Raw genomic sequence first — 14,301 nt, 5'->3', positions numbered from 1 at the left:
ACTCCGCCGCTTTTCTGTACAGGGGGATTTTTCCATTCACACCCGTATTCAGGAACCGCACCGCCCATCCTTCGTTCGGATTGGTCACTTATTCAGACTCAGAGCGACCCGCCGACAATTTCAGCTAATCACAGTGATGGAAGGCGGGATTTGTCTGAATACAGGTGCAACAAAACCACGCGTCTCCTCCCATACAAAACCATGCATATATTCAAACATACCAGTAGCAGAATGAAGAACCAAGCTAAACATAAAACATACAACATAGAAGCCCCAGTGACTAACAGTGACACGGATAACTCCCTTAGAGATGGGAGAAAAAAACTTGGGAGGAACAAAGACTCATAAGGGGGACACATCTTCCTCTTGTCGGACTACTTATAAATTAATGACAAAAATTCCTAGAAAGACCAGAGTTTACCAAGTTCCTTTGATCTTCCATAAAACTAATTCAGTTTATAATTTACTTGTATTTGCCTAGCAGCACTTGAGAACTTCTTCTAAACATGGCTATTTGGTGAATTAAATAATAGAACGATTATTTAATAGCGATCCTTTAGATTGCAGTACTGCAATACTGCAATTTCATTGAGGCGAGCAGCTTCGCCGCCCACATTTGAGCTCCCGGATTCTTCTACTCATCTTCTCCCTCTCTCTGATGTTGATTGCTAAGACTGAACATGAAAAACACGCCCCTTAATTATCATATGGAGGAAAAAAAGCAGAAATAAATGAGTGAAAAAGAATAAATAAACAAATAAATACATACATCAAAATACATTTAGAAATATTCTCATGAAAAACTATATAGGCATTAATTATATTAATTATACAATAAATCATACATAAATCAAATCAAATCAGATTTATTGTCGCATCACATACAGTGGAGAGGTGAGCTTCCACAGCAGTGGAGCTGAATCCAAGGGAACGTTTAAGCACCAGGTTATCATATTTATTTTATTTGTGCCACTTCATGTTAGGCATGTAAGGAACCACATGGGTGATTTCAGTCAGTACAAACACTCTTATGAAGCCAGGATTGCAGAGGGGGCGCTGTAGTCACCGCATAACTTCTGTGAATCAGTGGTGACAGTACCAGAGCCAGTTTCACTACAAGGTGTTGGACTTCTGACTGTTTAATATAAGCTTAATGTGGCAGGACTAATTATTTCTAATAATAATAATAATAATAATAATAATAATAATAATAATAATAATAATAATAATTTGGGGGTACCTTTTTTTGTTAATGTTTGGTAGTATTAATTTAAATATTTTAGAATTATGATTACCGGGTGGTTGATGTGAGTTAGTTATTTGGGGCTCCTATAAAAGGGCTTCTTTTTGCATGCTGCAGCGTCTGCCTTGGGTTCCCCCCTCCCCCTTCCGCTTCACCGCGTGGCTCAGAGGTATGTTTGGCTTTGTGTGTGAGGGAGAAACGCACGTGTAAGTCGGCGTTTAGTTAATTTATTTGTTTTATTTAGAGCGTTTTGTTGCTGTCTCATCCTCTGAAACTGCACTCGAGTCTGGCTTATCCCAGTTCTCAGGTAAATGCTCCGTATATGCAGCGTAATTTGGTAGTATAGCGCTGTACCCGTGAGTTACTGTTTGTTTTGGTTTCAGTTTAACTCCTCAGTGGGAATTGTTGGCGTCTGACCAATTGTAACGCTGCCTGACGGCATTTTCATCAGCTCTGTAAGTATACGAACCGCTTATCTAGTCAGGGGGTAGTAAAATGGGTTTAAACTTTATATTTATGCCTTCTGTGTTTTTAATTTAGCGGGTCCAGCCGATCTGGTGTGATTACTGGCTGTTGCATGAAGATAGCATCCTGTAACGGTGAAATAAGCTGCCGTTTTGCCTCCAGCGAAGTTTAATGAAGCTCTAAGACACTTTTATTCTCTTAAGTGTGTTGCTAACTGTGGTGGGAACCTATATCATTCTGTGCTGAATTATCGGACTGCAGCTTGTGCTCATGCACACTGTTTTATAGCTGAAAAGCTCTACTCTTACTTACTTACTATTTGTTTATAAAACTCCGTCTACTATCAGTGCAACTATATTACACCTGTGGTGTATGCATTGTTATTTTTGTGCACTGATGCTTCCTCTGTAAATTGTTTGCTGTGTGCAATAGTTAATCCAATCTAAACTGTATTTTGAGCCATTGTATTGTGGTCCTTTTTATATTTCTGATTTTATTTGGTAGTTGTGGAGTAGGTGCATGAGGGATCCAGGAGGGGAGATTTAAGTATTATTTTCACTTTGCTTTACTGGTTGGGATTTGATTTATTTTCTGGCACGGGTGACTTTTGTTGTGATTTTGATATTTTTTTTTAGTTAAATTTTGGCCCCCACCTGGTGAGCTTCAGCCCTACAACAATTAAAATGAGCTTCTTTGTAATTTCTTAACTCAAATGACCTGTGGTTGATTTTAATGTGTTTTTGAGCATTGAGTGGTTCTGGTGATATTAATATTAAAATTTTCTCTGTTTTGCAGCCGTGTGTATCTGTCTATCTATCTGTCTATCTATCTGTCTATCTATCTGTCTATCTATCTGTCTATCTATCTATTGTTTTATTTTATTTTTTATAAGCCTATTTTGATTAATAAAATCTTTTTGGTTAATTGAAATCCTTGTCTTTGTACTTTCTGGTACCCACGAACCTGAAGTGTTAAATTTCTTTGGGTGCAATTCCCAAAGTGGCGTAGTTGGCTGCACTGGTGTAAGGGTAACTAAGGTATTTACATAGTTTAGGTAAATTAATTATTTTTATTAAGTCCTACCGCTCGCTCCCCCGCCACATTAAGCTCAACCTATCACATACATATGACACTTCTGATAGGAAATTGAGGCCTCAGGAAAATCAGTTCAAGAAAAAATCCAAGGCTATATGATCCAATGGAGTTTGGTCTGATTGAGTTTGATTTAAGAGAGTTTGTTCTGTGGGAGTTTTGTCCAAGGCTTTTTGGTCTGACAGAGTTTGGTCTGAAAAAGTCAAAGTCAAAGTCAAAGTGGTCAAAGTGGTTTTTATTGTCATTTCAGCTATATACAGAGTACACAGTGAAACGAAACAACGTTCCTCCAGGGACCATGGTGCACATAAACACAGTGTAGACAGAAATAGTGCAACAGTACAAAAGTGCAGACAGACAATACAACACAATACAAACAAAGAATAATAAATAACAAGACAGTGTGCAAATTATGCAGTGTGCAAAAAGTGTGCAAAAAAGACCAGTGAGGTAGTAATTACCTCTATTACACAGTGTGCAATAGAGTCCAGTGAGGTAGTAGGGTTTTTAGTGCTTTCCATTTTCTGGGGTAAGTGGGGTAAGAGTGTGTGTGCATGTACAGAAAAACCATCAGTTCAGTCTCTGCAGTTGAGGAGTCTGATGGCTTGGGGGTAGAAGCTGTTGCAGAATCTGGTCGTGCTGGACCGGATGCTGCGGTACCTTCTTCCCGAAGGCAGGAGGGAGAACAGTCTGTGTGAAGGATGGGTGGGGTCATTCACAATGCTGGTTGCTTTGCGGATGCTGCGGGTGGTGTAAATGTCCGTGATGGAGGGGAGAGAGACGCCGGTGATCCTCTCAGCTGTCCTCACAATACGCTGGAGGGTCTTGCGGTCAGAGACGGTGCAGGTCCCAAACCAGGCAGTGATGCAGCTGCTCAGGATGCTCTCAATGGTCCCTCTATAGAAGAGTGTGAGGATGGGTGGAGGGAGAAGCTTGGTGTGAGGTAGAGCTTAGATTCTCTGCCCGAACTGAGATTTCCCACCACTTGCCTCGGTCCAGGTCAGGTCGGGTTCCAGAAAATAGTCTGTGACATAGGCATCTGCTTTGAATGCTATTTTTATTTTATATAAAGCTATGGAGTGATAATCACAATATAGCAAAGTAATCAAGTATTATTGTTAACGAAAACAAACGAAAAAAGCTAAAAGTGAAAAAAACATTTTTGTTAACTAAAACTAAGAAAAACAGTAATTAAAAGAAAAAAACATAACTAATTGAAAATGTGTTTTGTGTTTATAAAACTAACTAAAAGGAACTGAAATTACAGATAGAATACTCTTCGCTTTCGTGTTTGTTAATTTATTTATAAGAGCTGTTTCCACTTCAGCAATTTTACAGCGATTTGGTCTGAAGAAGCTTGGTGTGAGGGAGTTTTATCCCAGTCTTTTTGGTCTGAAAGAATTTGGTATGATGAAGCTTGGTGTGAGGGAGTTTTGTCCCAGTCTTTTTGGTCTGAATGAGTTTGGTATGATGAAGCTTGGTGTGAGGGAGTTTTGTCCAAGGCTTTTTGGTCTAAGGGAGTTTGATCTGAGAAAGTATGGTTTCAGTGGGAGTGTTTTTCCAAGGTTTTTTGGGCTGAAGGAGTTTGGTCTGAAGAAACTCGGTGTGAGGGAGTTTTGTCCAAGGCTTTTTGGTCTGAGGGAGTTTGATCTGTGAAAGTATGGTTTCAGTGGGAGTGTTTTTCCAAGGCTTTTTGGTCTGAAAGAGTTTGGTCTGAGGGAGTTTGGTGTGTTTTGTTGTTTTTTTTTTTTTCCAAAAAAAGTTATAGAGTACCAATACTGACCACAATACACCTTTCCACTGTGTGGTGGACCATCACGAATGCTTCCAAGCCCAGAGAAGCTGATGCCACTTCTTTACATGGTTTACACAAGGCCTCTGTTTTGCACAGTAAAGTTTTAAGTGTCATTTTGAATGTAACTCTGTATTGCTTGATATGTGCCCTTGCATTGTATGCATTGAAATTCCTCTTGATTCCTTAAATCATTTAATAGTGTTATGCAATTTAGAGGAAGAAATAACAAATTTTGTTATATTTAGCCATACATTGCCCTAGTCCCAGTGTTTTTGGAAATACAGCAATGGATGTATATAAACAAATCAAGTTAAGTTTTTACAAGACAAAACATGAAACTTGCAATTCTCAAATCCATCCAGTAGTTTTGAGATGATTTCACTTCCCAATTTTTTTTTCAGTAAAAGAAGATTCCAAAAACAGACTCTGCGTGAAAGACCACTAGAGGACAGCATTGGAACATAAACGAGCCAAGGATGTGGCCTCCTTCTCCATCCCCAGGACCATTTTACACCATTCGGACTGAGCTGAAGTTTAAATATAATTTTCACAAATTCAGCGTGGGTGGGTGTGTGTGTGATATCACACCCAGCCTATTAATGCTATTTACGCTTGAAATGTTCCACTAATGTTTCATATTTCTGAACTTGGCAGCTGCTTCGTTTTCATGTCTAACAGCTTTAAACCACAAAACTGTGAGGAAAATCTGACTGTGTGTAATATATTCTATTTTATTCCAACTCACAGTTATATAGTTTTCCTTTGCAGAGCCTGATGTTGTTATGACTCTGTTTTGTGTACCTTTATGGCGTTTCTTGGCTTATACAGACTTTCTTCCTCATTGTTTCCTAGCTCTAGAAAAGAAGGTCAAGGGATCAGGACAAAGATTACGACAGATCACTATATATATAGCTATTATATTGCTCTGTCCTTATCTCTAGCTTATCTTATTGGACACTATCTGTGGAAAGGACATAGACTTCAGTGTTTTTTCTTCAATAAGCTATTACTAGGGGATTTTCCCTCCTTTATCTGCATCTTCCTCTACTCTTCTGAGATTTACGTGGACATCCAAACATTGTTGTGAAGAGGATTTATTTGATTGCATTTTTCCTCAAAACAGTATCATTAAGGTCATGTACTGATGTAAGGCTGATGTGGCATCCTCACTTATCTCAAAAGTATTGGATGGAGCTTCATATGCCACTAGCCCAGGCTTAACACTGCTGGACAAGGTGACCATATACTCATGTGTGTGTGTCTGTTCCTGAGACCAAAAGCTGTGTTTTAGTTTTTTTGTTTATTTCTTTGCAACAATAATTTAGAAATAATTGAAATACATTTAAAAACTAATTTTGTACAAGAGTCTTCGTTTTATACCATTTTAAACAATTTTCTGGTGCTGTTTTTATTTTTTTTCATGCTGCATGTGAATGAATTTTCACATTCATGCTGGATGTGACCACAAATTTTGTGTAATGAAGGCCCGAGAAGGATACATCATTTGTGTCCATTAAATGAATGTAAGCTGAATTTCTTGGCCGTCCTTGGGAGTCCTTATAGGCAAGTCAGTTTACATGGCGGCATATTTGCAACATGACTGAGTAGTTATTTACAATCATGCAAAACCAGCCTTCTGTTAAATTGGAAGAGACAAAAATACTTGAAACCAAAGGTCAGATTACTGTTTAAAAATCATATTTTAAATCACTGATAACATCTGATAAAACCTCATTAACCGTTTGTAGCATGACACAAAACATGTACAAAATGTTTAGGCTTGTTATGGCTACTGCGCCTGTGCAGATCTCCACAGCGAGGGGGAACTTCCCAGGGTTGTGCTTCCTTACTAGAATGACCCTGCCTGTCCTCACAACCAGCAAGCTAATTTGCTCTTTTTGATAAAGGGCAGGATTTGGAGCCTATAGATGAAGCCTAGAATTTGGAACACAGCTAATATGTGTCTTTGGGTGTTTTGTGTTTGCATAGTTTTGCCTGATGTCATCATCGACTGCACAAATTGCATTCCAACACTCAAAAACTCATTTGCCAAAACCAGTCAAAGTTCCTGTATATGTTCTTGCTTCCTTGAAATGGAGAAAAATCAATGAAAATACCCAAAATTCGTTGAAAATTCAATGCAGACCTGATGGTAAAAGGTGCTGTTCAGATACACAATTATAAGTTAATTTAATTTCTCTATGCACTTCATTCTGCTTTTAACAATTGAAGCAAGAAATGGGTAGTTAAGTGACCAGGTCCTCATCTAAGATGGTAGAAAGGTAGATTTTACTGTTATGGTCTACATTACTATCATTTATTACAAGAAAAAGCACATACACAGCATTTTAATAGGTTATTTATTCTTGCATTTTTGTTCTTGTGAGTGTGTTCTTGCAAAGTAACTTGTCAAAAACGGTTCTTGAGAAACACCCCAGTTCTCTTAGTCAGGGCAGTTCTATGAAAAAGGAACTAAGCAAACATTTTAACAGCTGTCCGAATTCTTTAACGTATACAGACATGTATAAAGTACTAGAGACCCAAGCTTGAGTAAAAGTACTAGAGCTCTATCAAAAAAAGTGTCCTGAGAAGAAGTTGAAGTGTTCTTTAGGCTCTTCCACTTAAGGGGAAGTACTAAAGTACTCAACTTTTTTTTGTAATTTTTTTGTATTGTAAGTAGTTTATTGTAAAATGTAGTACTGAAGCACTGAAAGTAAAGTACAATACTGTGATATGTAGTTATTACAGAAAGTATTGTAAAGTCAGCAGTGCTAAAGGCAGAATGGGAGCAGTGTGGTCTTCTTATAAGATCAGCTTGGTCATTTAATTCACTCAATGATGAGCAGCTTCATCAAACCCAGTGACGGTGCAGAACATCTACCGCTCTGGTTTTAGTGATAATGTGTATTTGGAATGATTAACATTTTTATAATTGTAAAGAGTAATGAACCAGCACATTAAAATCAAATAAATAAATAAAAATATCAGAGTAAAAGTATTAAACTCAATGAAAATATGTAGGGAAGTAAAATGGAAAGTAGGTGAAAAATTAAACTTAAGTAAAGTGCAGATACATTATTTGTATATGTAAGTACAGAGGTGAAGTATGTAAATTGTCTGTGTGACTACAAATAAGCCAAAAATACTGAGCTCAGTGGCGCCCCCTTGTGATTTTAAATTAAGCAGCAGATTTTAAGGTATGACCTCAATTGAGATGTTAATAAGAAAAACTGGTACCACTTTAAAATAAGACTACCTTTATAAAGGGTTTATAAATGGTTTACAATTAGTTTATTAATTGTTACTAATTAGGTTACAAATGCCTTAAAAAACATTAATAATCAGTTATAACACATACGTAGAAAGGGCAACAATGACCTGTTGTTTGCCAAATAATGAACTCACAGTCATCTATTTTGTTGCCCTTTCTAATTATGTGTTATAACTGATTATTAATGATTTTTAAGGCCTTTACAACCTACTTAGTAACCATTCATAAACTAATTGTAAACCATTTATAAACCCTTTATAAAGGTAGTCTTATTTTAGACTTTTAAGTGGTACCGAAAAACTAATAGAAATCAACCTACATTAATACAAAAAATAAATAAATAACTATCAGATATGATTAATTTTGGAAAGATGAAGGAATGTTATACCCAAATGAATGGTAAAATTATATTATTTTCAATGAAAGACCCATATGTTTTTCAAGAAATGTTGCGATGGAATAAATGGGCAAAGTTTTATTTTTCTACAAAATAAGACAATTTAATGAAATAGGTTATGTAAAGCAAGCAGTAATATCTTGAAATGATCTGAATTAAGCCAATTAATACAAACATGCTTGCATTAGAGAATTGAATTAGTCTTTTTTAATGGTAGGTGACTCTTTTTCAGTGAGTTTGCTCATCTTGCTGTTATATATTAGAATATATAATAAAGAAAGCATAAAATTAAATAGACACTGTTAAAATAAATAATTAGATTTGTTTCAACAAAGCATATTTATATATTTGTGTATATATATGATCTAATGTTGATTAGGGTAGTGGTGGCTTAGTAGCAATAGAGTGCTGGGTTATTAAAATACTGCAGCAGGACTGACACTGGTTTTGTAAGGTGTGTAAAATACAGAAATTGATTTATAATGAATGAATGAATGAACAAATAAGAATGGGCACATTAAGTACCTTAAAAAGTAAAAGAGACAAATACAGTAAAAACTTTTATGTTTGTTTATCTAATTGAATTTAAGAAGCTATAAAAGCCATTACAATCAGACATTTCCCATAGATGGAAAAGTAAGATTTCTGTATTATTGATCACAGGGTTGTGTGTTTAATACCCAGGTCCACTAAGCACACTTAACCCCTTTCTGGTTGAAAGGTGCTGACCCTGTGCTCTGACCCCAACTTTTTCAGAAGTATTCATTGTACCCTACTCATCTCAATGTCAACACACAGTTTTACATTAAGGAGTTTAAATAGATTGAGAAGTTTGCCTGAACCAGTCTTCTTAGCAACAATTCAGCATAACACAGCATAATCCTGTGATTTCTGATTTCACTTAAATCAGACACCATGTGAACTTATGGTAGGCTATCATTCTGGATCCACTGTGTTGAGGGTTAAAACCACTGTCCAAATACTTATGAACTGTGTACAAAGTGCTAATTCTTATTAAAACCGAGTAAAAAAAATACTTTTTGTTGCTGTGGTTAAAAAATTACCTTTGAACTCTAAAGAAAAAAACAACTTCTTAAGTTTCAATGGAAGATTTTTTGTTGGCCCATTTATCATGATAGTTTAGATAGTAAAGAACAACTGCCTGATTGGTAAAAATGGCAATACAAGGTTTTTGCATGTCACTGACAATATGCAAGATTCTTTTAAACCACCATTCTTTTAAACACAGTCTTTCAGAAAGAAACTCAGTTATGCATGTTTTTTAATCATTTTTAAAACATTTACAACTATTTGAGACAAAAAAAGTTACAAACAGAGTTGACCTGCAGTTTTTTTGCATTCATTTCAAAATGTTACATAAATAAAACTCATATTTATAAATATCTCTTTTTATAAACATATAAATAGTTTTTTTTAAAACATAAATACATTTATGCTGGAATGACGTACATGAATGTACAGCAGCAGCGACAATATACAGCTTTGCGAGTGTTTTCTTTTTTTACACCATTGTCCGCCGTTGTGTGGAGGGTGTTGTCGTTTATGTGGGGGGGTTATTTTTGTTGTTGTTGTTGTTTCTTTTCAAATGATGTTCGTCCTCAGATCACTGGTCATGGTGCTTCTGTACCGTTAATCCGGCGTTTTTAGGCGTTTCCCCAAAAGAGGAATAAGTCAAGTCATTATTGTCCAAGTCCAAACTGCATCCGTTTAAACACACTCTGGAAGAAAAAAGAAGGAGAAGAGAAGGCATTGTTAAAAAAAAAAAGTCCCAGAAAATCTGAGAAAAAACAAGGCTTCTGATTGGATTAGACACTGGATTTTGCCGCATTGGTTTCAAGCAAAACACATTGCCTGAAAAAAGGCAGTGCATTGAGCTGACCTGATCCAAATATGTGCATCATTTCCACCTTAATTTACATATATGACCTCACACTCAACTTTGTCTTTGGGTTTCCTAATTCGTGGTGATTACGTAATTCACTTGATTCATGTGGAAATGATGGACACCTTTGATTTCTGAAGCCAATTCAGTGGTGGATTTGGTGCACAAACACAGCGTCACCTATATAAAAAGCCAGGTGAATCACTCCGCGCTCAGAGGCTCCAAAAAAGAGCCCCCGCCGTGATGTAACCACTTGGTGTCTCTCCACTAAATACCCCAGTGCCTTCGGGCCAGTCCGGCTTACTGCCTCACTGTTGCCTCACCACTTTCGTTTCTTTCATGTTTCAGCATTTACGTGACTCAGGTGGAGGATTTCCCGTCCGCTCTGTGCACCAAAGACCAGCGGAAAACACTCTCAGCTACATTTCTCACTCTGTCTCAGCCTTTATTGGGTTGTATTAACTGCACAGTGATGCATGGTGTTGACATGCAGCACAAATGTACAAAACTTAATCTCACAAAACTGAACAATTCTTGCCTTTTCTTGTGATTTCGTTTCATCATCAACCTACCTATTTCTAGCCTGTTATTCCACATTACCTTTAACCCACTTTCTCTAGAATAATCTACTATAATACCAATCTGAATTAAACACTGTAACACCTTCAATTATTAGTGAGACACGCTTCCTTTGTCTGTATGATTAAGAGGTAGCTTCCCAGACAGAGAATTTAAACCTAGTCTTGAGCTACACAACATTTTAAATAGAGATTTTCCTTTGAAAGGAAAACACAGTCTATGACTAAGCATAATTCTTGTCCAGAAAATTGACCCAACATGTTTTTTGTTTATTAAAAAGGGTTCAAATGAGCTAAATATGATTTGTTAACTGTCTATAATGAATGATTTTATGACCAGTATGTCCATATACTAACCACTATGAATTATTCAGCATCCACAATGGACCATTTAGTAGCCACATCTGCTATGAATTATTCTTTTAATTGAATTAATTATTTAGTGTCTATATTGAATCACCCAGTAACTACTATGCATTAATCATCTACTACAAATGAACCACTAAACTTTTTGACTTTTAGAATCCACTATGATTTTTTCCTTAACTGGTAATTATTGTAGCATAGATTTGAACCTAAATTAATTATTCACTATCCTATATTAATGATCCAATATCTACTATGTATTTTTTTTACATTGCATTACTCAGTAAATACTATGTATTTTTCAGCCACCACTCTATATTTTTCTATGACTATGAATTATGCTTTATCCATGACTTGTTCCATGTCTACTATGCATAACCCTTAAACCAGGCTAAATTGTTCATTTACATAGTTTTATATGTATGATAGGTTTTTAGAGATTAAAGGTATAGTATAACATGCCATGTTCTTTTAGAACTCATTGGTTTGTGGTAAAAGAAGAAGCCCCACTTACCACGAGAGGTTGCTTGCGGATGGGTAGTTTGCAGGTTGGCAGCCCATGCCGCTGAGGGTGCCTATCCTGTCCATCTTGTGTCCGAAGCAGCCGCTGCGGGTGGTGCTGCCTGCTTTCTTTGAGCCCGTTTTGTGTCTGCGTCCGCCGGGCTGGTCGTTCATGATCCTCGCCCACATGCCCTTCGCCCTCGTGTCCATGCGCAGATCCCTCAACAGCCGGGCTCGAGCTGCCAGCGTCCGCTCAGCATCCGCCGAAATCACCAAGTCAGCCAGCTCATCACCCAACAGCTCCCTCAGAGTCTACAACACAGAGAGCAAAGCTCAGGAAACACGGGAGGACAGCAGTGCAGCAGGACACTCACAGGGTCAGCACAGGGTCATTAGTTTATTACTGTTACAGATCAGCATGGGGGAGCTTCTGTCTGTATTTTTAACGGATAGTTGTTGTTGTTGGATCTGCTTTAGTGACAGTTTAGTGCAGTTTTTATCTGAATGTTCTATCAATCTGTCTATCTACCTACCTGTCTTTCTGTCTATGCTCCTTTAAATCAATTTTCAAGCAATATCATAGATGAGGATTTAAATATTCTACAAGTATTATGCATATATTATTCAGTATCTACAAAGAGTTATCCAGCAACCCCTATGATTTAGTAATAAAATACAATTAAAGATTAAATATCTACAATGAACTCTACTAATCTACTAACCACTACGAATCTATCAGTAATCACTATGAATTGCCTTTAAACCAATATTAATGATTCTGCTATCTGCTACGAATTAATTATTCAATTTCTACAATAAGTTATGCACCAATCACTATGAATTATTTAGTAATTGCTAAGAATGATTCACTAACCAGTATGAATTATTAAGTTTCTATAATGAATTAGCCACTACCCCTTATGAATTACTCAACTTCTATAAATGATCTCCAACCCAGTATACATTATTCAGCATCTCCAATGCATTATTTACTAACCACTATGAATTATTTTGAACTACTATAAACAGCATTAATTATTCATTAGCCACAATGGATTTATAATCCACTAACCTCATGCATCATTCTGCATAGAACTTCTCTATAACGTATCTTTTTATCAGTATGAATTATTTATTAACTTCAATTAATTATCTTCTATATAACCAGTATGGATTCCATAGAATACCACTTTTAGGCACCATTAATTTAAGTGGTCCCTGAATCAAAAGCAGTTCTACTATGGCACCGCACCACAGCAGCCTTTTTCATCATCAATTTTGAGGGAGTGCTCCAAGTTGAGAGATGGCTTTGCCACTTATATACAAATACAATTATTTATTAATTTCCCTAAAACCAACATCATCTCTTTTCTTCTTCTCTGCAGACATTTCAGTAAAGGTGTAGAAACCAGTGCAATGATGCTCTGAACACAGGCAAGTAATATTCACACTGACACCAAGAGGAACATCACAGGGAAACTGATTCTATTGTATGTATCCAATCCCTGGACAAAGTCTTTTGCCAAAATTGTGCCGTTTTAAAAGTCAAACAAGCTAAAACAATACAACAACATTAACCAATGGAACCAATGAAACTATTGTACTTGGAAGATCAAAGACCAAAAAACACTTAGATATGTCTTAGATATATGTTCTAAACTGACTTCCTCCAAAAGCTACTCACTAACTATACTCTGCACTCTTTTTTTGAGGACACGTTTTCTCTCACTTTGGTAAAAGTGGATAATGAGTGAAAAACGTGCACTGCGTTAAAACGTTAAAAAAGATATTTTATATTTGAGGTTATATTTAATATTTACAGGCAAAATGTAGAGCTAGATATATGCTAGAACTGTAATAGAAGCCTAACTAAATAAGAGACGCTAAGTGTTCTGAAGGCAGAAGGAGCTTTTACGCACAGAAGCTGTGCGTAAAAGCGCAAAAATGCAGAAAAGCGCACATGCGCAAAGGCTCCCGTGCGCAACGGACACCCAGAGTGGCTTGAGGAAAGTAATCAGACCTACACACTAGTTTCCTCTCATGTAACGCAGATAAAACGTGCGTAAAAATCTCTGCAGAAAAGTGTACAGAGTGTGTGAATGGGAATGTGCGTGTGTGTGTAAGTGTGTGCGTGCGTGTGTGTGTGTGTTCTCACCTCCTGCTGTGTGTGAGTAGCCGGTCTGCTCTCCACGCTGACGCACAGTAGTGCCACCAGCAGCCCAAATGCAGCCCAGTGCGCCATAACGACCCTCAGAAGGACAGAAGAAACGGACAGACGGGAGCGCGCACAGTCGCGTTACAGCCGCGTTACAGCCGGGTAACAGTCAGGTTACACAGACGCCTCAGCTCGGCTCTCTCTCAGTGTGTAAAGCTGATGCTGCTCAGAGGCTCAAAGTCTCACACTTCTCTCTCCCACTCTGCGCCGCGCGAGCGCTCTTATAGCGCACCCAGCCTGACGTCATGTGAACCTGCGGCTCCCGCGTGCGTAATGCTTTCTTACATCCCTCCTTTTCTCTCTCTCTCTCTCTCTCTCTCTCTCTCTCTCTCCCGCCTCACACACTCCCACAACATGCCTCCCCCCAGACACACACACTCTTGCACCCCTCTTTGTTTTCATCCCACCTTTCCTCCTCCTCCCCTCCTCCTCCTCCTCCTCTCTCTATCCTTTCTTTTCTCTCTCTATTACCTTC

General features: G+C 37.5%; 1 protein-coding gene across 1 annotated transcript; it reads right to left on the bottom strand.

Annotated features, from left to right (window-relative positions):
• Positions 1-9,527: 9,527 nt before the first annotated feature.
• Positions 9,528-14,040, bottom strand: nppc (natriuretic peptide C). Its single transcript, XM_007256789.4, has 3 exons — positions 13,767-14,040; positions 11,625-11,923; positions 9,528-10,002 (listed from the first exon to the last, which is right to left on the bottom strand). Coding segments are annotated over exons 1-3 (387 nt in total). The 5' UTR covers positions 13,854-14,040; the 3' UTR covers positions 9,528-10,001.
• Positions 14,041-14,301: the final 261 nt, after the last annotated feature.

The sequence above is a fragment of the Astyanax mexicanus genome, chromosome 16 (genome assembly GCF_023375975.1).
Source record: "Astyanax mexicanus isolate ESR-SI-001 chromosome 16, AstMex3_surface, whole genome shotgun sequence".
Lineage (NCBI taxonomy): Eukaryota > Metazoa > Chordata > Actinopteri > Characiformes > Acestrorhamphidae > Astyanax > Astyanax mexicanus.
This window is presented reverse-complemented; position numbering and strand designations above follow the sequence as displayed.

Bases quoted from the DNA above. Each gene is read 5' to 3' on its own strand.
- nppc (XM_007256789.4), bottom strand. From the start codon at position 13,853: ATGGCGCACTGGGCTGCATTTGGGCTGCTGGTGGCACTACTGTGCGTC. The intron at 11,924-13,766 runs GTGAGAACACAC...TCTGTGTTGTAG, and splicing joins CTACTCACACACAGCAGGAG to ACTCTGAGGGAGCTGTTGGG.